This window comes from Protopterus annectens, chromosome 10.part0, assembly GCF_019279795.1.
Source record: "Protopterus annectens isolate FY-2018-M chromosome 10.part0, PAN1.0, whole genome shotgun sequence".
Classification (NCBI taxonomy): Eukaryota; Metazoa; Chordata; order Ceratodontiformes; family Protopteridae; genus Protopterus; species Protopterus annectens.
The window spans coordinates 828,390,796-828,418,772 of record NC_056744.1 but is presented as its reverse complement, the minus strand read 5'-3'; the positions used below and the strand labels follow the sequence as shown (position 1 = coordinate 828,418,772).

The 27,977-nt window shown below is 43.3% G+C and overlaps 1 protein-coding gene across 1 annotated transcript in view; it reads right to left on the bottom strand.

Annotated features, from left to right (window-relative positions):
* Positions 1 to 27,977, bottom strand: part of PKN2 (protein kinase N2) — a 2,214,272-nt gene that overhangs the window by 899,694 nt on the left and 1,286,601 nt on the right. Inside the window, exon 12 of the mRNA XM_044085632.1 lies at positions 23,808 to 23,931. Within this exon, the coding sequence (XP_043941567.1) occupies positions 23,808 to 23,931 (124 nt within the window). The remainder of the gene's footprint in view (positions 1 to 23,807; positions 23,932 to 27,977) is intronic.

Below are 27,977 nucleotides of genomic sequence, written 5' to 3'. Positions count from 1 at the left end.
AGCATGTAATTACTACCTCTCACAGCGTGCTCGGTGTTAAGCACAGAGGCGCCATGAGACGGTAGTTGGGGTTAATGAGTTAATGGAATTGGAAAAGCCAAGCAGTTAGCTTGAGGTTTGGAATGTCTGGCTGAATTATGCCTGTCGGGTGAGACAGGAGGTCCAGAGTTGGATCCAGAATCCACAGCTATATAGTAAATGAGGCCAAAGGAAGGGAAAACATCTGTTGAGGCCAGTATGGTGCAATGAGGATGACTTTGCTCTTCAACTTGTTCACTTTCTGTAGAAATTTAGGGATTAACAGGGTCGGAGGAAAGGCAAACACCCTCGGGGGGGGGGGGGATCAGGACAAAATAGCTGCTGCACTTGCTGTTTGGGGAAAGACAGAAAGATCGCAGCAAGGCAGGCCCCATTTGCGGAATATCCTTTCTGCTGCTATCTAATTGAGGGACCACTCATGAGGCATAAGGATGCATCTGCTCAATTTGTCTGCTATCACACTGGGCTTCCCCAGAATGTGCGTTGCAATGAGAAAATGGTTGGATGAGATCACCCACTGCCACACCCTGAATGTTTCTCGACACAAGGGATAATATTTGGTTCCTGCTTGTTTGTTGATGTACCAGACTGCAAACATGTTGTCTGAACTGCAATGACCCCAAGGGATGACCATCTCGGAAGGCCTGCAATGCTAATAATATTACTCTTATCTTCAAGACATTGACATGCAAGTTGGCCGCTGCGGTTGAACTATATTCCCCAGAAAATGCCGCCCCCAACTGGGAAGCATTCGTGTTCACTGTGGCCACTGGCTGTGGGGGGGGGGGGATGGATGGCCTTGTAGAATTTGATCAGATTGAATCCACCATGATAGGTCTCTCTCGCAAATGTTAGTGATTCTTATCTGGGCAGACACTGGTTGGTGGAGAATGGACCACTGTGCTGCAAGAAGCCACTGCAAAATTCTCAGGTGAAACCTCGCCAGTGGAACAAGCGTTATTGCTGCCACCACAGACCCTAGAGCCTGAAGAACTGCAGAAACCTTTTTATTGCCTATAATCTTCCTGACTTGTGATCTGATAGTTGCTATTCTCGTAGGTGGAAGAGAAGCTATTGTTTTGCCTGTGTTTAGATTTGCCCCTATGAATTCTAAACATGGAATGGGTTCTAGTAATGATTTTCTATAATGTATAGTTATTCCCAGAATGAAACACATTTGGATAACACTGTCTCTTGCTTTTAGTAGTAGATGCCTGGTTGGAGCCGATATGAGCCAGTCGTCCAAATACAGAAACACCAGGAATCCTTGGAGTCTCAAGTGAACTGCTACTACTGAGATACACTTGGTGAACACTTGGGGGGGGGGGGGCTGTAGTGAGACCAAAGGGCAGAACCCAGAACTGATAATGACTGGCTCCCAGCCAGAAGTATAGGTGCCTACTGGATTGTCTATCCTTTTTTATGTGGTAGTACGCATCCTGAAGGTCTACAGAGCACATTTAGTTGTCCTTTTCCATGAATGGAAAAATGGACTGAACCATGACCATCCAGAACTTGCTGCGTCAAACTGATTTATTTAGTTTGCTGAGATCTAAAATTGGTCTCCAGTCTCCTTTTTTTTTGGTATTAAAAAGAACCCTGAGTAAGTTCCAGATTCGCTCTGGTCTGGGGGAACCTCTTGGATGAATTTTCTTTTAGCAGTCTTTGAACTTGAATGGCTGCCTGATTCCTCTAACTGGATGGAACATCAGGGACTTTTTTACTTTAGGGAGGAGGAAGGGAAAAGGGTATAAAATATCCTCTGGAAATGGATCCTCTGCACCCATGTATTGAATGTAATTTTTTACTCATGCTCTCTGGTGCAGGGACAATCGACCTCCAATTGCGTCCAGAGTAGGACAATTGTGCCTCCTTTCAGGAGTGCTGGAAGGGCCTACCAAAGAATGCATCTCTAGACCCTTAATTTTGCGGATCTCCTCTGCCGCGAAGGTGGAGTCTTCCACTACAGCTCCCCCATCTTTCTCTAGAGGGACTACTTCCATGTGTGTTCTGAAAATACCCTTGTGATTTCTTGAACCACATCTTTCCACTACTTCTCTGGTTCTGGTAGAAAGGTCTCTGAGGAGAGGAAAAACATCCGCCCATGGCAGACAGGGTCTTCCCATCTTTCTCACAGGTTCTTCCCATCTTTCTCACACCCAGACAAGGTATCTTTTAGTTTTGGGCCGAACAAGGAAGTGCCGCCAAAGGAAGCATTGATGAATGAAGACTTAGCTCCGTGAAGTCACATAAGTGCATCCAGGCATGTCTCCTTATGGATATGCCTGAAAGTACCGTTGTGTACACTTACCATAAATGTACATGTTCGAGTGTATTCACTGTTGCAGTCATTACATCTGGGTTATCTGCTTGCAGGTAGCCCTCAGCCGGCCTGATTATCAAAGTCTTGGGTCCTGCGTCGGTTGCTGTCTCTTCTTCCATGACGTCAGGTAGTCAGGGGGTATAAAGCATGCAGCCGACGCCATTATATCAGTTTTTCTTGCCGCAGATGTCAGGTGTCCCCATAATGGGAAGCAAATATATACAAGGTTACATCTCTAACAAAAAGCAAATACACCAGAAAGCTTAAATACAGTAAACAAGAAGAGACGTATAGCCAATAGAAGTCAGGGGGCTGGAGGGAGGGTAACTAGGACTGCAACAGTGAATACTCTCTAATATCTACATTTATGGTAAGTGTACACAACTGTATTATGTAATTCATGTTTCACTGTTGCAGTCATTACATTTGGGTAGATTCCCAAAGCTAAGGAAGGGAGGAGGCAATTAGAGAGCATTAGGACTAGCTACTAGGCCCTGAAGGACTGCAGTGGCAAAACCAGCTCTGGATTTAGAAAAAAACTGGCGAGTGGTAATGCTTGGTGAAGGTATGTACAGAGCTCCAGGTAGCAGCTTCTAGGATGTCCCTGGTAGGAACACCCCTGAGAAAGGCTGTAGAGGTAGATGCAGCTCTGGTGGAATGTGATCTTATCCCATGTGGGGTAGGTTTTCCATGGTGCTTATAGCAGAAATGAATGCAATGGCCTATCCACTTAGAAATGGTTTGCTTTAAAATGGCCTTCCCCTCTGCCCTGCAGCAAAGGCAACTAGCAGCTGTTCAGTTTTCCTGAGAGGCTTAGTCCTGTTTAACTAAAATCTAAGTTGTCTGTGCATGTCCAAAGAGTGCAGTATTCATTCTCCTTTGTTCTGTGGATTAGAAAAGAAGGTTGTCAAATGAATGGACTGAGGGCCACACTGGATACCACCTTGGGCATAAAGGAGATTGGTCTTGAGGGACACCCTGTCCGCATGGAAGATGATGAAGGGCACCACTTCCATGACGGCCTGTAATTTAGATGCTCTTCTTGCTGAAGTGATGGCTAGAAGGAAGGCTGTTTTCCAAGAAAAGAATTTCAACTCTGCAGTTGTAGCTGGCTCAAAAGGAGGTAGAGTGAGCTTTTCCAATACAAAGTTAAAGTCCCAGGCTGGAGTAGGGGCTCTCCTGGGTGGTCTTAAACATTTGGCCCCTCTGAGCAACTGTTTCAGCAGGGGGTGACAGAAGAGGGGAGGCTCAGTATTATAATGTGCTGAAATGGCTGAGGCATGAATTTTAATAGAAGAGAAGGAAAGGCCCTTGTAAAACATCACTGTTAAATATTGAAGAATATGCAGTAAGCTGGGCAGTGGTGTGCCCATCCCCTGAGTTTGGCTCCAGGAGCAGTATCTTTTCCATTTTTCAGCATAGGATTTTCTAGTACTAGGCCTCCTTGCCTCCAGGATGACATCCAGCACTGGCTTACTGAGGGATGGTATTGGAGAGCTCAGGTAATTAGCCAGGCTGCAAGGTTCAGGGTTTAAAGCTGGGGGTGCAGAATCTGGCCCTCCTGTTGGGATTGCAGGGAAGGGATCTGAGGCAGGTGCCATGGTTCCAACAGTGACATACTGCGTAAGAGGGGGTACCAGCGTTGGCGTGGCCAGTCTGGTGCAATGAGCATTGCCCTTGGTTTGTCCTGTTTGATCTTTAGTAGAACTTTTGAGAGGAGAGGCAGAGGGGGAAAGACATAAATTGAGAGGCTTTCCCAGGTGAAGGACAGGGCATCCACTTTCCAAGCTTGTCTGTGGGGAGTCCTTGTGCAGAATTTGTCCAATTGGTAGTTCTGAGGGGAGGCAAACAGGTCTATCTATGGGCTCCCCCATTTGTTTCTCAACATGTTGAATATCTTTGGTTCCAGTTTCCACTCGTGTGGGTCCATGAGATTTCTGCTTGGGTCATCTGCCAGTGAATTTAGCTTGCCTGGCAGGAACTGAGATTGTAGGTGCACTTGGTAGCTCAAGGCTGTATTCCACAGAGCCATGGCTAGTCTGCAGAGAGGGTATAAGTGGGTTCCCCCCTGCTTGTTTATGTACCACATAACAGTGGTGTTGTCTGTCTTTACCAATAATTGTCCTGGAAGAATGTGGTCCTTAAAGGATGTCAGAGAATTCTGTACAGCTAACATTTCTTTTTGATTGATATGCAGGTGCATTTGACTCACGTTCCATTTGCCCTGAATGCACTGGCCTGCCAAGTGAGCCTCCCATGCATAGTCTGATGTGTCTGTTGTTAGGGTTTGGGTGGCAGGGGGTAGAGTGAATGGCAGTCCCTTGTTGTGGTAGCAGGCCTCTACCCACCAAAGGAACCTGTCTTTGTACAAGGGATGATACAAATCATTGTTTCCAGGTCCTGAGAATGTTGACACCATAGGATTTTTAGATACCATTGTAGTTTCATCATATGCAGTCTTGCATATGGAATTAGTAAGATGCAAGAGGCCATGAACCCCAGGGCTTGCATTATTTTCCTTGCAAATAGCTGGGTCTTTGTGGCCAATAGTTTGAAGTAGGCTGTCAAATAAACTTGTTTCTCTGGCCTGAGGTAGGCCATCTAGAAAGTTGTGTTCAAGCTTGCTCCCAGGAATACAACTTGTTGGTAGGGTACTAGGTGAGATTTATTTTTGTTTATGGTGTACCACAGTGAGGTTAGCAGTTTCTTTACAAATGCCAGATGGTGTAAAAGTATGTCTTGGCTTTCTGCCTGAATTACACAATCGTCCAGGTATGGGTATATCTGAATATTTCTTTGACTGCAGAATGCAATGACTGGAGCTAGGCACTTTGTGAATACCCTGGGCACAGTAGATGAGCCAAAGGGCAGTGCAGAGAACTGACAGTGCATGTAGCCTGCTCTGAAGCATAGGTATTTTCTGCAAGATTCCTTATTGGGATGTGCAGGAAGGCTTCCTTTAAGTCTGATGTTGCCAACCAGGTGTTTTTGCCTAAGATGGGAAGCATCTGATGAAGAGTTAGCATTTTGAATTTTGGGATTACCAAAAAGGTGTTTAGGATAGACAGGTCCAGGACAGGACGCCAGGAGTTGTCTTTTCTGGGTACCTGGAAAAGTCTTGAGTAAAAACTTTGTCCCCATTCTTCTGCTGGGACAGGTTGAATAGCCCTGATACTTAGAAGAGGGAGAGCCTGCTGTTGAGCCTCTGCCTACTGATTTGGGGGTAGGTCTGGCCAACCGTTTGGGGTTGGTAAGGTGTGGAAGTGGAATCTGTATCCGTGGGAAACTATATTTAAAACCCATTTGTCTTGGGTAATGAGTTCCCAGTTTTTTGCATGCAGGGCAATCTTTCCCCTAAAGGAGCAGTCAGATGAGCAGGGCTTTGAAGGTTTAAGGTTAAGTCATTGTGACAGTTTACTATAGGGGGTGTCTTACTACTTCCAGCTTTGGAAGTGGGAGCCACCCACTGCTTAGGCCTGTGAGTACCTTGAGATTGTAGCCTAGATGGTCTGCTGTTCCTGGGTTTGGACTGAGAAGGCCTGGACGAGACAGGAAAGGACCAATTCTTAGAAGGCCAATGCCTACTAAATCTGGGAGGCTGTACTTGCAGGAAATCTTTTAACAGTTTGCATAGATTTAGCTTTTTCCTCCATCTTCTTAAGTACTACTTCTGCTTTGGTGCCAAACAGACAGTCTTGGTTTAAGGGAGCATCCAGTAATTTAGCTTTAACATGATCTGACAAACCTTGCTCCTTAAGCCAAGCATGCCTTCTAAGAACAGACCCAGTGACAGCAGCCCTGCAAGATGCCTCTAGAGAGTCAAAACCACATTGCAAAGTATGTTTACCAACTTGTTCAGCAGAATGCATTAAATCACGTAATTCTTTATTTTCTGCACAGTCAGGAATCAACATAATTTTCTGTTTAAGTAATCCAATAATATGCTGCTGATACTTTAACATATGAAACTGGCAGTTTAAGGCCCTAATGGCATAAGTAGCAGAAGTGTATACCTTCTTATCCCACTTGTCCACGGCCCTGGAATTTCTATCAGAGGGGGTAGGGTTTTTGGCAGTAGTAGTTTTATGCCTTTGGGTCTCTGTGAAATGGTCGCTGGGTCCACAGTAGGATTCTTAAAGAGGAACTTGTGAGAGTCAGGTACCCTGTAATACCTGTCAGGTTTCCTGGGTGCTGGAGGCAAAGTGTCAGGGGCCAGGCTAGATTCCAAGAAGGCAACATCTACAATGTCCAGTACAGGACGGCTAGCTAAAGGCCGTGTTGAGGTAGGAGTAAGAATTCCCTAAGCCACTTTTTGGAGTCAGAGTAATCCTGGCTTTCCCAGCAGAAATGCTCCCTAAGAGTGTGCAAGGTTTCACCAAAAGAGAAATCTTCTGGAGAGGAAACAGAGGGAATGGAGTCCTCTGCATCAGAATCCTCATAGGTAGATGAGGGCAAATCCTGGTCATTAGAAGAAACAGAAATTTCAGAATCCCGATCAGAAGAATCAGAAGGAAAATTAGTTCTAGGTCTCTTAGAGGGAGAAGGCTGGCTTCCCCTAATTAGAGTAATAAGGTATTCAGCCATTCTTATCATTTGTTTTTTAGGCATATGGGCCTGACCAAGCGATTTGGACATCGGTTTTCTAGGAGTGGATTGAGTTTTAGGCCTTGAAGAAGAAGATGGTGTCGGTTTGATATGCAAGTCAGTAGGCCTGAATACACCCTCAGAAGCCAGTGCCTGCACAGCGGCTCCGGACCCGTCCAAGGTAGAGACATCCGCAGGTTCCATAGTCAAAGAAGCATCTCGCGGCATACCAGACTCCGAATGGGTCTCAGTAGAGGCCTGTGAATCTGAAGTAGCAGGTATCAGGGGCTGCGAAAACGCCTCACTGAGTAGCGGCGAACTGGCGACTACCTTAACGGAAGCGTCGTTGGCAGCTTTAGACCTATGCGGCCTATCTCTGTCTTTATCTTTACGTTTTTTTTTGAATGTCGGTAGTTGGATGGCTTTCCAAAGCCATTTCTGGATAATTAAACCAAGTACCTATATAGTTTGATGCAAAAATGAACCGACGACAAATAGTTCGAGGATTGAATAAGGCACAAAAACGACAGCAAGGAACATCGTGGTCTGGGCCTAAGTAAGGAATGCAGTACGAATGAAAATCTTTATGAGGTATTTGCTTTCCACAAGTAATACAATTGTTAACTTTTACTGACGTCTGTTTAGAGCAAGAAAAAGGATCCCCAACGGGGTACTTAGCTTTTTTTGAAGACTTCGGTTCTGAAACTCGAAAACAAAAATTTCAGGAGTCGGCCGACTGGCACTTGCAAACTCTGGCACTTGCAAACTGCTTCTGCTTTGGGCACCGCACGGCAAGAAAGACTGATGTAATGGCATCGGCTGCATACTTTATACCCCTGACTACCTGACGTCATGGAAGAAGAGACAGCAACCAACGCAGGACCCAAGACTTTCATAACCAGGCCGGCTGAGGGCTACCTGCAAGCAGATAACCCAAATGTAATGACTGCAACAGTGAAACACGAAGAACATCCTGCTGCTCTACTCATTTCTTCAGCCACATGTGAAATAAGCCTCATGGAAGAGTTAGATATGGATTGTAAGGTGGACAGCTGAGAAGCAACTGAGGCTTGTGCTTCTTCAGATATGGCTCCTGAAATGGTATTTGATAGCTCATTGATCAAATCCCTTTTCAATCTCATAAAATGTGAAAGATACCTCATGGACCTTAGAGTGAAGGTTGCTGATGTATAAACACACTTCCCAAATCTATCCATCATCGTGGACTCCTTGTTTGGAGGAAGGCTAGAAGAACTTTCTTTATCAAGTTCTTTCTTGGTGGCTGCCGCAACGACCATGGCAAGTATTGGTACAACTTTAGTCCAGAATTGTTTGTCCCTGGAGCTGTAATAATTTTGTCTGGTCTCCAGGGACACTGGTGTCTGGTGCATTCCATGTCCGCCGAGAGATCAACTCAATGAGCTTATTAGTGGGTGAGGTCACCCAGGAGGTAGATGGACGGGCACCAAAAGCTGCCAGACAGCCTCCTCAGATGAAGGATTGCTGGACTCACAGCCACCTCTCTGTTTTAGGATTACTAAGATGTCTTCAAAGGAGACATCATCAGGAGGTAACCTTGGGAATCCTTCGCCCTCATCAAAGTCTGTGTCTTCGGTGATGGATTCCCTCAGTGGAACCCTGGTGTTTCCTCTTACACATCCTCTTCTTACAGACCTCCTCCATGGGATGTTCTGAAAGGTATCAAGAAGAGGTGGGGGCACCGTGTTGGGAAGTCTGGAGTTTTGGTGCCCACTGTCCCTAAGGGAGATCCAAGAGAGAAACCATGCACTGAGCTGTCAAAGGTGAACTCTCCAGAGCCTCAAAGGCTGACTGTCCCTGAGAAGGAAAAGTCCCTGGATCAGAGAGGGCATAACTCTCAGTTGTAAGTCCCTTCCCGCTCGGAAGACAATCTTCCTGAGGTTGAAGTCTGAGCCAAGGCTCCGAGACGTAGAGATGGCTCTAAACATCTCGGGGCCAAATCCATCACCTTGGAGGCAACAAGGCTGCTATGGCACCAAGAGGTCTTTGGCTCTGACTGGGCCAAAGAACTCAAAGCAAACATCAGATCAGAGGAAAGGGAGATCCTGGGATCTGATGCAGATGACACCGGATGGTTCAGATCTGATGGCTTCAATGCTCTGAAAGAAGTCAGAGAAGGAAGAAGTGGAGGAGTAGCTGACGCACAGAACTCCTGACCCAAAAGGGGTTGGAGCCAAAGGAGCCCCTGACATAGCCTGTGCCCACAGAATCTTCTTCACTAGTCTCTCCACGTCTTCTTCGATGAGACTCCTGGAAGAACGAGCTGACATGACTGATGCAGATTTAAGTCTCTCCAGGAAGGGAGATGGGACCCTTGAAGGGACTGGGTCAAAACAGGGTGAATATAAAGTCCTAGGAAGGTATAGCTGATCTGGAGTCCTTCTTTCTTGGTCAGGATGGATCTAAAGGAGTCAGTTCTACAGGTCTGAAAGTTTTTGCCTTCGGATCCGACGTCTTGACCTTTTCTGCAGTAGGACAAAACGGAGAAGCTGGCTCTGAAACAGGTCTTTTTCTTCCTTTGACCGAGACTCTAGAGGACAAGTAAGAAGCGGGGCTCGAGTGTTTAGATTTTTACTTTCTCTTTTGGTGTAGCTCCAGAAACTGTCCCACCATAGCAGAAAGGCGAAAGACCTTTTAATATAAGCTTATTTTTGCATTCAACCAATGGTCTGTGGTTGAACGCTTGACAGATGGTATAGTCCTCCTCTAGGTGAAACAGGCCGAAGCAATACACACACGTATGCAAGTCACTAACAGGAATCTTATGACCACATTTTTTACACTTTTTAAAGCCAGCCAGCTTATCTTTATTCACCATTATAACAGAAAAAATACAGCACAAGAAAAACAAATTCTACTTTCTATTATTTTTTTTGTTATGGAAAGGAAGAAAACGGGAACCAGAGAAAAAATACCAACAATGATAGAGAGAGATACACTAAAAAAGTGTAGAAAGTAAGAAGGATACCAGCAATAATACGTATCGTAAGGTGCTTTCGTACAAAGAAGAAAGAAGGGAGAAAAGTATTTAAACTGGTCACTAAGGTAAGGGGATAGAAGTAAATCAAATGAAACTTTTTAAGGGAAGTTTAGAAGACAATAACATTAGAAATAATATTGAAAAAATCACTTAGCTGCCCGAGAGCAATTGGAGAACCACGTCTTCACAAAGTGGCAAACGAGATCTAAGGCAACTGAGAACGGTGCATTAAGGGTAAGGAAGAGCGCGAGAGCCAATTGGTTGCCAAAAACTATTGTAATGGCAGAGTCAGATCTAAAGATTGGATCTGAACCCACAGGTTCAGTGACGGAATGAAAACTGACTTCAGATTTAAATGTTGCTTCTCAACAGTAGGATTAAATTAACTATGGCTATTGGGTTAAGTTTGGGATGAGAGCACAAAATCTTAAAAAGACTGAGGAACTTTATACAATCTATCTGCTTTTTAGGGGTAGAAGACTGACCATTAGGAAAACTGCAGACATTAACACTAAAGCTAGCAGCACTGAAGGAATGGGTGAAGGTTCTGGAAATTCCATCTGTAATAGCTCATAGTATTTTTCTGAGGGACTGAGAAACTTCAGTGTTCTCCCACTTAAAACAATGGCAAATTCTGGAAATACTTTTAGAGAAAGAGAAACCCCCATAGGATACTGACATTGTGCTGTCCTCTGCATTTGAATCAGACATCAGAGACTAAAACACTGAATCGGTCCCTTCATCTTCCTGTCCTTATTCAGAATCTTGAATCTCTAAAGGGGCAGCCCTCCTTTTATGAGAAACCAACTTATATGAGAAGAATCAATAGCCTGAATTAGATCCTGATCCAAGTCTAGTAAACCGTTCCTGTCTAGAGGAATTTGAGAAATAGATATACATTTAATTTTCTACCCTTTTCCCTTTTTCTTTAAACAGGAAAAATGGGGCCAGCAGTGATGTTAATGGCAGGAGCAGTTTTCCCAGGGATCTGACTAAACAAGGAAGCCTTCCTTATGCAGTCTCCCAAGGCCAACAAGACTAGCTCCCTCTTGCCAAATGAGGTGAGTTCAGCCACAGTAGATGTGGCTAACCCCTTATCCACCAGTGGTTGTAGGTGCTACATCAGAGGAATCCAAGGTAAAAGATGAGTGGTCTGAGGAACCAGCTTTGTCCACAGCACAGTCACCCTCCTGCAGCTGAGGCAAACTTGCTAGCCTGCTGTGGTTGCAAAGGTTGTTTTCCTAACTTTTTCTTTTTGTTGGTGTAAGAAGGCCTGACCATAGGATAGGTAGTATGTTCCATGGTTAAGCCGAAAATAGTGCCTCCTTCCTGAGGTAAACAAGCAGAATAAGCTAGTAAAAAATAAAGCTGTTAAAAGTCACTTTTCCTTCATAAAATTTCAGTAAAAAGGACCTTAATACACTTTGCCAGCCCAAAAAAGTAAACATTTCATTTACTTTAAGTAACTTATAAGCTGACAGGAAAACAGCTTGCTCTCATTTAAAAGCAGAATTAAATCTCATGACAGTCTGTTAACACACAAACTCCAAGATTAAAAATAACTTTCCTAAGCAGTAAGGTACATTTAAACAACATTTTTGTATGAGGAAGTTTTTTTCCCCAAAAGGAACTTAACTGTCCAGCAAAGGAAGAGCAGAAGCAGACCATCAATCCTTGAAAGTCCACAAAGTCGTGTTCCTTTCAGCAGCAGGAAAGCTCTGAAGGATATGGCGCTCAAACCTGTGTTTTTAGGCAGCTCAACTTGAGCAGCCCAATGGTTTGAATGGGTGGAAGGTGACCTTAAGCTTTGGAAGCTGGCTGTTATATCCTTGGCAAGATATAACCCGTATAGTTAAGACTACTGCAGCAGTGAATATGATGTGCATCTGTATGTTACTTTTCTCCAAGGTGGCAAAACCTCATAGGTAGTTTGTTTAGGCAGCAGAGTTGTGCAGGCAAAGCTTCCACACTGGTGGATACAGAAGAGCACAATCAACTCACAAGAGCAGTGGCAAATATTAAATCATCTTTCAGTATCCTGGCTAAAGTAAACAGTCAACTGGATTTTGGTCCTCACAATGCTGCATGTGGGTAAACAGCAGAAGTTCTAAAAGACCCAGCTGAACAATATATTGAATACTCCACTTCATCAAAAAGACTCAACATTTATCGGCTCAGCCAGAACAGATTACATAAAATATTTTTTGCTTGTCAAGTTAACTTGAAGCTGCAGTTTTTGGTAGAAACTGTTGATCAACTAACCTTACGATCTTTACATAAGGATGATGCCTGCTAAAAGTCCCAGGACAGGAAATGTGATCCTCTGAACACAGAAAATAAGTCTGAATGGGGGAATGTACACTAATTTTAAGACTGCAATACCAATATCCTCCGACATACAGTGATCTTAGAGCTAGAGGCACATGCTTTATTAGAAGATTAATAAAGCGGTTTCAGAATTCGCTTTTTTTTTTTTTTTTAATATATCAGCCTCACACTTCCATTTTTGAAATGTTAGGCATCTCAGTAAGCAGTCTCAAACTTCCAACAGAAAGATCCTCTATGTAGTAATTTCAGCCACCCCATGTGACTACTACACATCAACCCTTACAAATACTTCTCCCATTTTACACTCTAACATTACCTTTAACCCCAACTATCTCTTACCTAAATACCACAGACTCTCCCACCTTAAGTATGTATATCCTACCAATAAGAAACTAATACTTCAAATCTTTCTAAAGAACCATTTAATAACTAAACCTAATCTTCTTACATTACAAGATGGAGACATCCACCCTAATCCTGGGCCAGCTTATCCCTCTCCCAAAACTAATTCACCTAAAATCTATGACTCCCTCCTTATTGGACACCTAAACATTCATAGTATAAATAACAAAAATAGCTCAATTACATGCCCTCCTTAATATTCATTCGTTTGACATTCTGTGCCTCTCAGAGACCTGGCTCAAACCAGAAACAAAAGACACTGAGATCACACCCAAGGATATAGCATAATAAGACTTGACCGACCAAAACGTAAAGGTGGTGGAGTAAGCAATTCTTTTTAAGAATCAGCTTAATATCTCTACTCTTCCAGCCTATCCTACCCCAGACTGCAAAGTAGAAGCCATCATAACAAAACTCCAAATAAACACCAAGAAATCCCTTTATATTATTTGCATCTACTTACCACCAGGAAACAATATACCCATACTAGAACCCTTTCTCAGCTGGGTATCTACTACTTACCCCCAAGAAACTATAATTTTAGGTGACATCAATGTTGACTGGAACACTATAAATGCAGAAAATCCTTCCTCTCATATGAACCTATATGGTTTCACCCAGACTATTACTTCAACCACTAGAATCAACAAGCCTAACAATAAAGAGAGTATTTTAGACTGGATACTCAAACAAAATCAAACACGCCTACAAAGCAGGAACCCTGCCTGATGACATAAGTGACCATGCTTTAACCTTTATTACTAGAGAAAGAACTGATTTCCTAACCCCTAACATTCAAAAAATACGCTCTACTAAAAATTTTAACATCGACCTATTTCAAAATGAACTCAGCAAATGCAACTAGAGCCCCCTGAAATCTCTTCCCCTTGAAAATGCAGTATCATACTTTAATACCACTTTTTTATCCATTCTCAACAAACGTGCTCCTGAACGCAGCATCAGAATGAAACCCAATATTGCCCCATGGCTCTCTAAACTAAAAAGCTAATTCTCTCCAGAAATAAAGTCTGGGCCAAATGGAGAAACCATAGAAATTCCCTTGACCTTCTTCATTTCCGCCAACTTAGAAACTCGACTAAAAAAGCAATAATTACTGACAAAAAAACCTACTACTGCAAACTTCAACAAACTCATCATAACAACCCCAAACAGTTCTGGTCATCTATAAATAGACTCCTCTCCCCAGGAACATCCAAAACTCCCACCCTCTCAATGCCGACCCAGATACTCCCCATCTCACTGCAAATGCTTTCAACTCTTTTTTTACTGACACTATTCTATCACTAGCTAAACAACTTAGCACTAATAACTCCAGCCCACCTATAAACCAAAGACACCCTTCAAATAACTTTAAAATACACCCTATTCCTACATCTTTCATCTCTAGACTTATCCACAAACTGAAGCCTTGTACCCCTTCTGCTGACAAGCTCCCTTCACTTTTCCTCCAAAAAGCTGCCAAAGAAATTGCATATCCAGTATCTATACTTATAAATAGGACAATCCAAGAGGGAACCATCCCAGACATCTGGAAAATATCCCATATTATACCTTTACATAAAGGTGGAAACTCCATTGAGTACTCAAACTATAGACCAATTGCCCTCCTTTCTCCCTTAGCAAAAATAATGGAAAAAATGTATTCACCTACAACTTTTACAGCATCTCTCTCAAAACAACATAATAGCAAACTGTCAACACGGTTTCAGACCACATCACAGTACTACCACTGCTCTCCTATCATTTGTAGATACAATCAACAGGAACCGCAACGACAACCTTCTCTCTTCTGCTCTCTTCATTGACCTCTCTAAAGCTTTCGATATGGTTAACCACTCCATTTTAATTAACACTCTTACATCCCTCTCCTTTGATAATCTTGCCATTAACTGGTTTACATCCTACCTTGGCAATAGACAGCAAGCAGTTTGTTGGGAAAACCAAATTTCCTCACTCACGCCCGTTTCCATCGGTGTACCTCAGGGCTCCATTCTAGGACCTCTTCTCTTCTCCCTGTTCATCAATGATCTTCACTTAGCAATTCCTCAATCTACCTGCATTCAATATGCAGATGACTCCACCCTTATCTGCTCTGCTTCATCTCCTAATGAACTTTCATCTATTACTCAAAATGTCTTCAACACGGTAGAAACTTGGTTCACCAGACGCAACCTCCTCCTCAAGGCCAAAAAAACTAAACTTCTCCTTTTCTCTCCTAGCACTAGGTCCACCCCCTTGGACTTCACCATCTCCTCAAATAATGCCACTCTCATTGCTCCTGATCTAACAACAAAATTATTAGGAATAACAATTGAGAACAACCTCTCCTTTGACCAGCATATTAACAACACCATTAAAACAGTCAATAGAAAAATAGGAAGCCTATATAGAATTAAACCTTTCCTAACATCATCATCCAGAGCCAAGATTGCCCACTCTCATCTTTTGTCTACTCTTCTTTATGCCTCACCAATTTTTACTAACCTTAAGAAAGCCAACCTTAACAAACTGGCTACTTGCTACAACAACATTGCCCATTTTGCCACTAGTAACCCTTTTAGAACTCATCACTGTATTAACCTGAAACTTCTAGGCTGGCTTGAACTACAAAACCTTCTGTTAATCCCTCAACTCACTATTGCCCATAAAATCTTATACCAACCAAACAAAACCCCTATTCTTTCTAAACTTTTAATCCCCTATAACAACCTAAACTCCCTTCGCTCATCCAGTAAACTTATGGCTACTATAACAAAGACTTATAATTCTGCCGGTGACTCTCTTTTCAATAATACTGTAGGAAGGAACTGGAATCTGCTTCCTAGCGACATAACACTTACCACATCTCTGCCTCTCTTTAAACACAAAATCAAAGACTACTTCCAAAGCCACTGGCTCTGTTCCTGTTCAAAACCTGACTGATCCTTTACCTCCTCTGCGCTTTCCTACTACTCTGCACTTTCCTACTACTTTCCCTCTCTCTTTACTGTATCTGCTTCAGTCTACCTCCTTTTAGAGTATTTTGTTTCTTCTTTCCTCTATACTAATCTCTCTCAACTTCCCCTTCTCTTTTCTTATACTGCTTCCCTTCCTCCTCTCCTATTTTAGTGCTTCTCTTTCTCCTGCTGTTACTAAGATTAGTTCTATATAATATTATTAATCAATTTTGCTCTCTGTTTTGTGACTTGCTCTTGATGTTATTTCAGCTAATTAATGTTATTTTTAGAAATGAGATCCTCTTTTTGTATATATCTGTTATTGGGTACTATATTTTTTATTTGTCTTTTCATCTATGATGATTTGTCCATTTGCTTGTCTATTGTAACGTTTTTTGTTCAAATTTATGTGGAGCTTTTCTCCCCGGGCCTCTACTGAAAATGGAAATGTATCCAGCTAGACTAGCCCGGTCAACAAATGTAAAATAAAATAAAAATAAATAAATAAATAAATACAGTTAAGTCTTAAAAGGGGAGCAAAATCAGAAAATAAAGCTTCAAAAAAGGGTACAGAAGACAGACATGAAGCCAGCTAATATACAAAATGGCAAGTGCTACAAGTGATGAAGAAAACTATTCATCCAAGACTTATTTTACAAATATGAAACAAATGATATTGCAGCTGTTTCAGGATGCAGAGTAATACTGGCTTACACAGCTGTATGGTTCTATTTATTAGTATTGTTAAAGACAGGCATACATTGCCGCCTCACAGCAAGAGGTTCTCTGGTTCGATTCTCGGCTGGGGTGCCTTCTGTGCGGAGTCTGCATTTCCTCCTTGTGGTTGCGTGGGTTTCCACTGCGTGCTCTGGTTTCCTCCACTTCCCAAAGACATGCAGTAGGTGGATTGGACACACGAAATTGGCCCTAGGTGTGTGTGTGTGTGTGTGTGTGTGTGTGTGTGTGTGTGTGTGTATGTGTGTGTGTGTGTGTCTTCTGTGGAAGGTTGGGCGCCAAGCTGGCAACTCGACACCGTAAAACTCCACTGCCAATCATGAGCGGACATATGATCCACTGTGGTGACCCCTAACTGGGAAAAGCCGAAAGAAGAAGTTAAAGACAGCCATACATCAACACCGAAACAACTGACCATGACAGGTTAAGTGCGGTTAAATATGAACAGAAATGTTCACTCTGAGGTTAAGTTCAACTGTATGCTAAATACTGGAGAACTCCTTTACTAAGTGCTTGTGCAGCCTATGAAAGTACATTCAACATCAAGGGGTGTAAAATTCTATAATACAGGGATTAGATGCAGGACAGCAGCAGCTAGTTTATTTTTTTATTTTTTTTTTTAATTAAGTGCTGATGTACTGTTTTGAGTATTTTGGAAGTTGAGTTGTGTTTAGTTTATGATTTAATGGGCTTTCAACTTCATATTATTTTTCTTACATATCTTCAGTTCATGGTCAATAGATATGATGAAATATTATGAATCCAGCAACAGCACAGTAGCCAAGTCCAAGTACTGCACCTGTTTCTAAACCATTCAGTTATTTCAATATCCATCATATCCTACTCAGGAAAAAGGAGGAACAAGAATTTATCCCAGTAAGCAGTGCAAGGTATGGCAGAGAAGCAGTCCTAGACGGAATGATGGTCTATCACAATGTCCCCAAACCGATCTGTTTGGACACCATTTCCTAGTTCTCCAATCTTAATACTGGGGTTTACTACACCACCCAAAGGGAGCACTGCCTGGCTCATGTTTTTTTCCAAAAAGATGGGAATACATGACAGCCTCGAAAGCATTTGAACCCGGTGCTTTCACTCCTAGCTAACAACTACCGAGAGAAACTATTTCATTTTTTTTTTTCGTTTGAGACTAGCAACAAAGTAAACTTCACAACTTGGTCTCTCTGACTGCCTTACGCTTTACAGGTTTTGACAGGTTGGAAAATGTTCTTTTCATTTTAATTATAAAATTTCAAAGAAAATGATTGCTGCTATGACAGTTAAAACCTTGTTTCAGTGCAGAGTTTCTGAAAGTACATGCATTGCTTATGACGATCTCATAGGTTTACATTATGCAGTTAGTCTGCAGACTACCTAGCTAATAATCAGTCAGTGACCAACAGCAAGAATAAAATCCTGTACTTTGTTTGTGAGGTAAGCACCTTAACCACAACAACTCCCAAACTCTAATTTTTTTTGAGTAAAAATAACTAGTAATGTCACATGGTGTGCCCTGTATATATATTTAAATTGACATGGACAGGAGGCTGGTTACCCCAAACACACTGAACTTTTACAGTAAACTGGATACTAACAGGCTCCACGCTGCGGATTTGCTGGTGCTGTATTGTCAATTTTCCTGTGTCACAGGCAAACATTTCAAAGACCCGACTTGTGCAGAAAGTACAGTTTTGTACCTACCATAAATGTAGATGTTCGAAGATCCACATTGCTGCAGTCCTTACTTATGGGTAGTCCGCTGTCCTCGGTCGGCCCGAATACCAAAGTATTAGGCTGACGTCGGTCATGGGCGCCTAGATCTGACATCAGAGCGTCAGGGTATAAAGGCGCATGACCAACGTCATATCCTCAGTCTTTTCTTGCCCCAGATGTCAGAAGGCCAAACCAGAAAGGCCACAGCCAAAAACAGAATACCTCCCAAAAACATGCCCAACAACCACCATCACCTAAAGCATAGCACCAAGTCAAACTACAGTGGGGAAGGAGGGAGGGTAAACTGGACTGCAGCAATGTGGATCTTCGAACATCTACATTTATGGTAGGTACAAAACTGTACTATGTTCTTCATCTCACATTGCTGCAGTCCTTACTTATGGGTAGAATCCCAAAGCAACGGGAAAGGGAGGATGGTAAAAATCATAAAGCATTAGGGGACGCCAAAATGCCCTGTAAAATTGCAGTGGCAAATCCAGCCCTAGACTTAGAATAAAGAGGAAGGTGGTAATGTTTAGAAAAGGTATGCACTGAACTCCAAGTAGCTGCCTCCAAAATGTCTTTTGTAGCTACCCCCCTTAGAAAGGCCATAGAAGTAGCAGTAGCCCTAGTGGAATGAGGCCTGATTCCAGCAGGAATCTCCTTACCATGATGGGAATAACAGAAAGAAATACAAAACCCAATCCATTTAGAAATAGTTTGTTTTGAAACAGGTTTACCCTGTGAACCCAAAGCAAAAGAAACAAACAATTGCTGAGAATGTCTGAACTCCTTGGTTCTGCTCAAATAATAACGCAACTGCCTGTGAATATCCAAAGTATGCAAAATTTTCTCCCCTTTATTTTGGGGGTTTGCATAAAAAGTAGGCAAATGAATAGTTTGATTTAAGGCCACACTAGAAACCACTTTAGGCATAAAGGAAGGATTAGTACGCAAAGATACCCTATCCTTATGAAAAATCAGGAAAGGCTCCACTGCCATGAGGGCCTGTAATTCAGAAACCCTTCTTGCAGAGGTAATGGCCAACAAAAAGCAGTTTTCCATGACAAATACTTTAACTCGGCAGTAGCTGCAGGCTCAAAAGGTTGTAGAGTAAGTTTTTCCAACACAAAATTGAGATCCCAAGCAGGAGTAGGAGCTCTACGTGGGGGTCTTGTATTCTTTGCCCCTCTAAGAAATTGCTTAAACCAAGGATGAGAGAATAAAGGAGGGTCACAATCATAGTGAGCAGAAATGGCTGCAGCATGGACCTTTATTGAGGAGAAAGACAAACCCTTGTCCAATAATTCAGTAAGATATTGAAGAGCAACACTTAAATCAGGTTTGGAGACATCAAAGTCCTTTCCTTTGCTCCAAATAAAAAATCTCCTCCATTTATCAGCGTAAACTTTCCTGGTAGTAGGCCTCCTGGCCTCCAAAATAACATTCAAAACTTGCTGTGGAAGCTGAGACCCTCCAGAGTCTAAAACAGAATATGCCAGGCTGTCAGATGCAGAGACTGAATCTTGACATTGAGGAAGTGACTGTCCTCTTGTGACAAAAGGTGCGGAATCAAAGGCAGAGGCCATGGAGGTTCTCGTACTAAACTCCTCAGTAGTGGGTACCAGTGTTGTCGAGGCCAATCCGGTGCTATCAAAATCATGGTTGGCTTGTCTTGTCTGGCCTTCAAAAGTACCTTGGGAAGAAGAGGCAGAGGTGGAAAGGCATATACATGCAGATTGTTCCAACTGAATGATAGAGCGTCCACCTTCCAAGCTGTGTGATGAAACATTTTTGTGCAAAACTTTGGCAACTGGTAATTTAGTGGAGAAGCGAACAGATCTATGTCTGGAGTTCCCCATAACACTGTCAACTGTTGAAATACATGAGGATCCAATTTCCACTCGTGAGGATCCACTATTTGTCTGCTCAAGACATCTGCTAAGGAGTTCTGTGCTCCTGGTAGAAACCTTGCCTGAAGATTGAGGTGTAAATTGAGAGCAGTTTCCCACAGAATCATCGCTTGCCTGCAAAGAGGGTAAGAATGGGTTCCCCTGCTTGTTGATGTACCACATGACAGTAGTGTTGTCTGTTTGAATCAACACCTGCCCTGGGTGAAGTAAATCTTTGAAAGCCATCAATGCAAACTGGACTGCTAACATTTCCTTCAAGTTGATATGCAAATGTTGGAGTTTGACAGGCCACGTGTTTTGCACCCATTTTCCATTGAGGTGTGCTCCCCAAGCCTTGTCCGAGGCATCTGTCGTTAGAATCTGACTCGCCTCTGGTCGGGTCACAGAGAGTCCCTTGTTTAGGTGACATTCCTGAGCCCACCACAAAAACTCCTTCTGAATGCAAGGTATTATCTGAATGACAGTGTCTAGGTCTTGGCAGTGCTGTGTCCATACATTTTTGAGATACCATTGAAGCTTCCTCATATGCAATTTGGCATTGGGAAGCACCAGAATACAAGATGCCATGAACCCCAAGGCTTGAAGGACTGTCCTTGCAGTCAGCCTGGACCGTAGAGACATTTGATGGAAATAAAGAGAAAGGCTTCTTTGTTTGTCCGGGGTCAAAAAGGCCATCTGGGAAGCTGTATTCAGTCTCACACCCAAAAAGCACATGTCCTGAGAGGGTACTAGACTGGACTTTGTTTCGCTCACAGAATACCCTAGGCATCTTAACACTGCCATCACATACTGTAGATGATGAAGAAGTTCGTCCTTTTCTTGTGCAATAATCAGGCAGTCGTCCAAATAAGGATAAATCTGTATTCCTCTTAGTCTGAAAAATGCTATCACTGGAGCCAGAACCTTTGTGAACACTCTGGGCAGTAGATAAGCCAAAGGGCAATGCAGAGAACTGATAATGTAAATTTCCAGCCCGAAAACGCAGGTACCTCCTGCAACTGGGCCTGATAGGAACATGAAGGTAAGCCTCTTTGAGATCCAGAGTAACCATCCAGTGATCTTTTCCCAACAGAGGTAAAAGTTGTTGTAAAGTCAGCATCTTGAACTTTGGAATGTCCAGGTAAGTGTTGAGGATAGATAAATCCAAAATTGGTCTCCACATGTTCCCTTTCTTTGGAACTAGAAACAGGCGAGAATAAAATCCTAGGCCCATTTCTGACAGAGGAACTGGCTGTATAGCTCCTATTTGAAGAAGTAAAGAAATTTGTCTGTGAGCCTCTATCCTTTGCCGAGGAGGGACGTCTGGCATGCCTTTGAAAGGAGGCATGGTATGGAAATAGAACTTGTAACCTCGGTTTATAATGTCCAATACCCATTTGTCCTGGGTGACTAAATGCCAATTTTGCTTGAAAAGAGCCAACTTTCCTCCCAAAGGAGCTGCCAGGCAAGAAGAATCTGGCAGCTGAAAATGTAGGTCATTGGGCCTGTTTACGAAAGGACTGGCCCCTGCCCTCACCAGCAGATTGAGCAGGCGAACTCCATTGTCTCGGCCTGAAGGTACTTTGAGCTCTGCCCCTACCACGCCTAGATCTACCCCTAGACTGAGAATCAGAAGAAGGGTACGTCCACCCCTTAGTAGGCCAATTTCTACTAAACTTTGGAGGTTGTACTGCAAAAAATCTTTAACAGTCTGCATAGACTTAGCCTTGTCTTTCATTTTCTTTAAGACTGACTCCACAGGAGGACCAAACAAAACTTCAGACTGCAAAGGGGCATCCAGAATTCTAGACTTAACATGCTCAGACAAATTCTGATCCTTAAGCCAGGCGTGTCTACGAATAACTGAACCAGTGGCAGCCACCCTAGAAGAAGCCTGTAAAGCATCAAAACCACATTGCAAAGAGTGCTTACCCACCTGTTCAGAAACATGCACTAAATCCTGCAATTCTTTACACTCTATGCCCTCTGCCAAAGCATCCACTTTAGATCTTAGCTGAGAAAGGAGGAAATTCTGATACTTCAACATATGAAACTGGCAGTTCAAAGCTCTCATTGCTAAAGTAGAAGAGGTATACACCTTCTTACCCCATCTATTCAAAGCTCTAGCTTCCTTATCCAGAGGAACCGGATTCTTAACAACAGAGGCTCTAACACCCTTAGGCCCCTGACTAATAGTTTCTGGGTCCGCTCTAGGACTCTTATACAGATATTTATGAGCCTCAGGCACCCTGTAATACCTGTCCGGTTTAACTGGGGCAGGGGGCACAGAATCTGGATTAAGGGAAGCTTCCGAGAAAACATCTGAAACAACATCCAAAACCGGAGGTATAGCTAAGGGTCTATGCTGTGGTAAAAACAAGAACTCCCTAAGTCTCTTCCGTGAATCAGAGTAATCCTGCCCCTCCCACTTAAAATGCTCCCTCATGGAATGCAGAGTTTCTGAAAATGAAAAATCCTCTGGAGGAGAAGCAGAAGGAGTGGAATCCTCTGCATCAGAATCAGAATAAGGAGGGAAATCTTGAATGTCTTCAGCAGAAGACTCTGAATCATCTGAGGCCTGCTCCAAACTTTCCAACTCTGGCTCCATCCTGGGCCTCTTATCAGGAGGGGGCATAGAACCTCTAATTAAAGTAATCAAATCCTCTGCCATTTTAAGCATGTGTTTTTTAGGCACAGACCCTGAAGAACCAGAACTGACACCAGAGGAAGGCAAGACAGACCTGCTCTTAGAAGGAGCCTTAGAAACAGTAGCAGAAGGCCTAACCACCTTAGGCATAGAAGGGAGAATAGTAACCTGAGAGGCCCCTTCAGCCTGACCTGCCTCCTGAGAGGCCACATCCTGTAAAATCAAAGTTTCCCCCTGGGACTCAACAGAAACTTCAACCGGATCCACCTGTTCAGCTGTAGCTTCTAAAGGTCCGGCGTCCGAAACGGACGAATCATCCTGCCTAGGTTTTAAAGATTTGTCTTTGCGCTTCTTAGTAGAAGCAGGCGTCGGAACATCCGACGGCATATTATAATTACACCTCTTGCCAAAGACTAACCTAGCGCAATCTAACCTCCGTTTTATAGTGCGCTTATTAAACCTAGCACAAAATCGACACCCGACTACGTCGTGCTCCGGTCCCAAACAAGGAATACAAAGCGAGTGGTAATCCCTATGCGGTATCTGTTTCCCACAAGAAATACAATTATTTACTTTTTCTGACATCCGGTAAGTAACTGAGGCAAGAAGAAAAAAAAAATATTCCCAACGGGTACTTAGCCCAACTTGGTATCGGTCTGAAACTCCGAAAACGAAAAATTTCAGAACGCCGAACGGCACTTGCAACGCTGCTTCTGCATCGGACCATGCGGCAAAAAAGACTGGGGATATGACGTCGGTCATGCGCCTTTATACCCTGACGCTCTGATGTCAGATCTAGGCGCCCATGACCGACGTCAGCCTAATACTTTGGTATTCGGGCCAACCGAGGACAGCGGACTACCCATAAGTAAGGACTGCAGCAATGTGAGATGAAGAACATCCACTAGATTTCTGCCTCTGATATAGCCCCTGCTACAATAATATACATACCAAAGTCCACAACAACAGTACTAAAGTTATTAAAATGCAAATAGATGGTTTTAGCGAACACATAACCTGGATATGAATTTTATTATAAACATGCAATTGTATTACAATTAAAAGTATAAAACACTGTGTGTCAAAACTAAAAGGCACGATTTTTCATTGTCATACAAAACAAGAATACTGTCTGCTGTAATATCCAGGGAAGCTTTTCAAATCCTACCTGAATCTGCTGATCTGTAATCTTCATCTCGTCCGCTGAATGATTTATTTCTCCAATGGAAGATGCTCTGGGAGGTGTGGGTGCAGGTTCAGTATCAAATTCTAATTTTGCTACTGGTGACTCACTGCAACAAAATGTACCAAAAGAAAAACACCATAAAAAATAACTGAAGAACTTATGCCAGGCTGTAAAATGGTTAACACACTAACTTAACAAGTATAACAACAAGCTGGATACTTGCAAAAAAAAAAAACAAAAAACAAAAAAAACGAAATACTCACCAGATCACCTCATCTGTAAGAGGGTCCTCATTAGTGCATAACTTTGGGACTTCCTCTTCAGGTGTTCTCAATCTGACATGATGCTGAAACTTTCCAGCTCACTTGCTTGGAAGTTCATGTATGTCCTTATGGAGTGCATCAAAATGTGACCTGTTCAGCCAGGAAGGGGCAGAGAGCCCCAATGGTTCAACCACAATGCACACATTGAGGAGTACACAAAAGACAGGAAAAATGAGTGGGGTTATGACTCAGGGCAGGCCACCCTAGCTACTTCCACAGAAATTCCACAAGGTGTTCGAACAGAAGCTGAGTTGGGATCAAGGAGAGTTCAAGCTACTTTTCATAAGTCTAAAGAACTCTTCACAGCATTCACATCTAATATTCCTCTTACAGGAATCAACCTCTTGTTCCTTTGATACCACAAAGGGGTCCAAGTAAGAGCCAGAATCATATCATTCACTACCTGCATGTGTGAACTTATGCAGAGTACCTCATTAAGGCAAGCGTGGAACTAATGCTCACCGGAATTGGGTAAAAGGGAACAAACAACAAAATTCTGCAGCAGTTGAAAATGGCTCATACTGGACAGAAGTCTATGATGACCATAGCACTGGCTTCAAACTGTATTTGTAAGAATGCATTCTCATTCCTTTTGACTCAAGTTTCCATCCCATAGGTTGGTACTAGGCTATCGGCCCTAGACTACAAGCCTAGCCATAACAATTCCCTGGCTATTTCTTCCCACACTATTTACTCCCCTAGACCCCTGTCTAGCAGGGCGACTGATGTGATCTCCGGGATGAATTTCCTTTCCCCCATCGTCAAGGTTCCTTTTGAAGAGGGCCAAAGAGGCACTCTGCTTGACATGTATGGGCAGTCAATTCCAGAGTCTGGGGAGTCCCTGGGTCAGGAACCTATCCCTCCAGCATGTTTTGTTTATTGTGATGACAAGGTTTAGATCCCTGGAGCGTGTGGCTCTGAGGGACTGGGATTTCTTTAAGAGTAGCATGTCCAACAGCTCTGGGTTTGACATGGCCTTGTATGCTAAGCAGAGATCGCCTTTGAGTAGACGATATGCGACAGAATATAGCTGGAGTTTTTTAAGGCGGTCAGCATAGGGCATCTAGCTTTAAGCCTGTGCTTCTTTTAGTGAGGTATTTCTGTGGCCTTTCTAGCTGTTGCAGGTGTCTTGAGATTTACATACCAAATGGGGCGTTGTATTCTACAATGGGTCTAATGAGGGATGAGTACAGTGGGACAATGACCTCCTTTTTTCTGGATGAAAAGCCCTTAGTGATGAGGTGTGCCACATAGAAGGATTTCTCGACTGTTGTGGCGATGTGGTTATCGAAGGTGAGACCACTGTCCACCTATGTCCCTAAGTCTCTTATCACACTTTCGGTGTTTAGTGAACTGCCACCTATGCGGTAATTCATGGGTACATGTTTTTTCCCCAAAGGGGATAACTACATTTCTTGGTATTGAGCTTGAGCCCATGGCTCTGGCACCAAGCATCTGTTTCTGTAAGGCCCTTTTGTACAGTATCCACATCATTTGGAGATTCAATAATGGCTCCCAGTTTGCAGTCATCTGCGAACTCTGTTAGCCAGAGTCCCTCAGTATTGGTCTGTACTTCAGAGAAGTAGATGCCAAACAAGAGTGGTCTCAGGACTGAACCCTGAGGTACTCCACTTGTCACTTGTCTGGAGCTGGATTTGGAGTCAGCAACTTTTACAGTGTGGGTTCTGTCAGTAAGCCAGTTGGCAACCCATCGAGTGATGTAGGGATTAATGCCCAGCTTAGTAAGTTTTATCTATGATTCCAGAGTAGGGGATGGTGTCAAAGGCCTTGGCGAGGTACACATAGGCTGTGTATACCGTCTTACCCTCGTGCACGGCTCTGGAGACTGATTCAAATAAGTCAATCAGGTTCAGGAGACAAGATCGGCTCTTCACGAACCCAAACTGGGTGGGGTCCAGTGTTTGAAGGTTGCCAATATCTTTGTTTTGTAAGTTCCATGATAATACGTTCCATGGCCTTGCAGATCAGGCTCGTCAGACTGATGGGGTGGTAGTTCCCAGGATCCAAGGTGGATCCCCCTTGTGGAGTGGGATAACTGTAGCTGTGCGCCACTTAGTGGGCACGAAGCCTGAGGTGAGGCTATGATTAAACATGACACTTAGGTGAGGTGCCAGGTCATTTTGTAATTCATGTAGTACACAGCCCGGGATGTCATCTGGTCCCATGGATGCTGTACTCTTAGCTTTGGAGAGTGCGTTTTTTATCTGTGTGGCTGTTATTACTGGAATTTGTCAATCTTCCAGTATTGAGATGGGCCATTTAGGGGGTGAGAGGAGGGTGAGTTTGGCACTGAATCGATCTGCCAGGATATTGGCAATACCCTTGGGATCAGTATATTTAATGCCATTCTGTTGTAGCTCTGAGCATTGCCATTTAGATTCTTGACATAGTTATAGAATGCCTTGTGGTTGTCTTTGGAATCTTTGGCAATTTTATTTTCATAACTAGCATTGGAGGATTTTATGAGGGATCTCAGCTTCTTACTGAGGCTGGTAAGAGAGTTTTTTGCATCCTGGGATTTTCCTCTTTTCTACAACAGTTTCTTCCTTTTGTTGTAAAGTTTGTTTACGGCAGAGGACCACCAGATTGGCTTAATTTTTTTGGAGGAGAGCATCTTGGTTCTATTTGGGATGGCACGATTCATGCATGAGTGGATGTGCTCGTACAGTGCCTTAGTGTAGGACTCAGCAGTTGAACTTTCAGTTCCCGTCTGCATGGGTGTCAAGAAGTTTGTCACTTCTGACTTGAGTAGCATGAAGTTGGCTTTGGAGAAGTATTTTATGGAGGTTTCCTTACGGGGGGGGGGGGGCTGTTAAGGGTGATTAGCTTATGGTCTTGACCTGACCAACGAGGGGGTGACCATAGGTGTGGAGCATCGATTTCCCATGTTGGTAATGACCAGGTCTATGATACTGGAGCCCCTGGTGGGACAATGGATTAGTTGATCCAGGGCGTTGGAATTTATGAATCCCAAGAACAGCTGGGCAAAGGTGTTGGTACACGAGTAGTTTTCGCAGTTAATGGCAGGGTAGCTGAAGTCACCCAGTATTAGGGTGTTTGGTTGTATCTTAACATTTTCCAGAATCTTTAGAAAGGTGTAGTGACAATCTTGGGGCATGGTGGGGGATATGTAGCAAGCTACAATTTGGATTGCAGTCTTACCTAGTGTTAGTTGCACCTGGAGAATTTTCGATGCATTGTGTTGGGCAACTAGCCTGGTGGTGTGAATATGAACACTCCTCCACCTTTAGTGTTTTGATCCTGGTTTGATGGCCGAAAAGTGTGGTAAGAGTTGTAACCTGGTATTGCAGGGGTGCTCTCTGGAGCCTAGAACCAGGTCTCAGTTACTGCACAGATAACGATGTTCTCCATTTTTAGGAGTGCCTTGAGAGAGTGCATTTTGAGGTTTAGACTTCTAGCACTGAGTAGCATTACCTTCAGATTTTGCATGTTTGTACCGGTTACGGTGGTGGTTTTGTCCTTTGAACTTTGCCTAAAAAAGGCACAATGGGGTGGCAAGAGCCTTAGCCAGTAACCTGAAACCCAGGGGCAACAGGTGCAGACCATTTCTGGCAAAGCATCGTGGTCTGTCGATCATGTCGTCCCAAGCAGACAGATATTGGATCCCCTTTGAATGACACCAGAAGCTTAGCCAATTGTTTAAGTCAATCGTTTTGTCCTTATATTGTGGTATCATTCTGGGCGAAGGCAGGATGCTACTCAGGGCTAGGGCCATACCTGCCAGGGCCACATGATCCGAGAGCTTTTTCATGTCTCTTTTCATGTAGTCCAGGGAGGTACGTCTCAA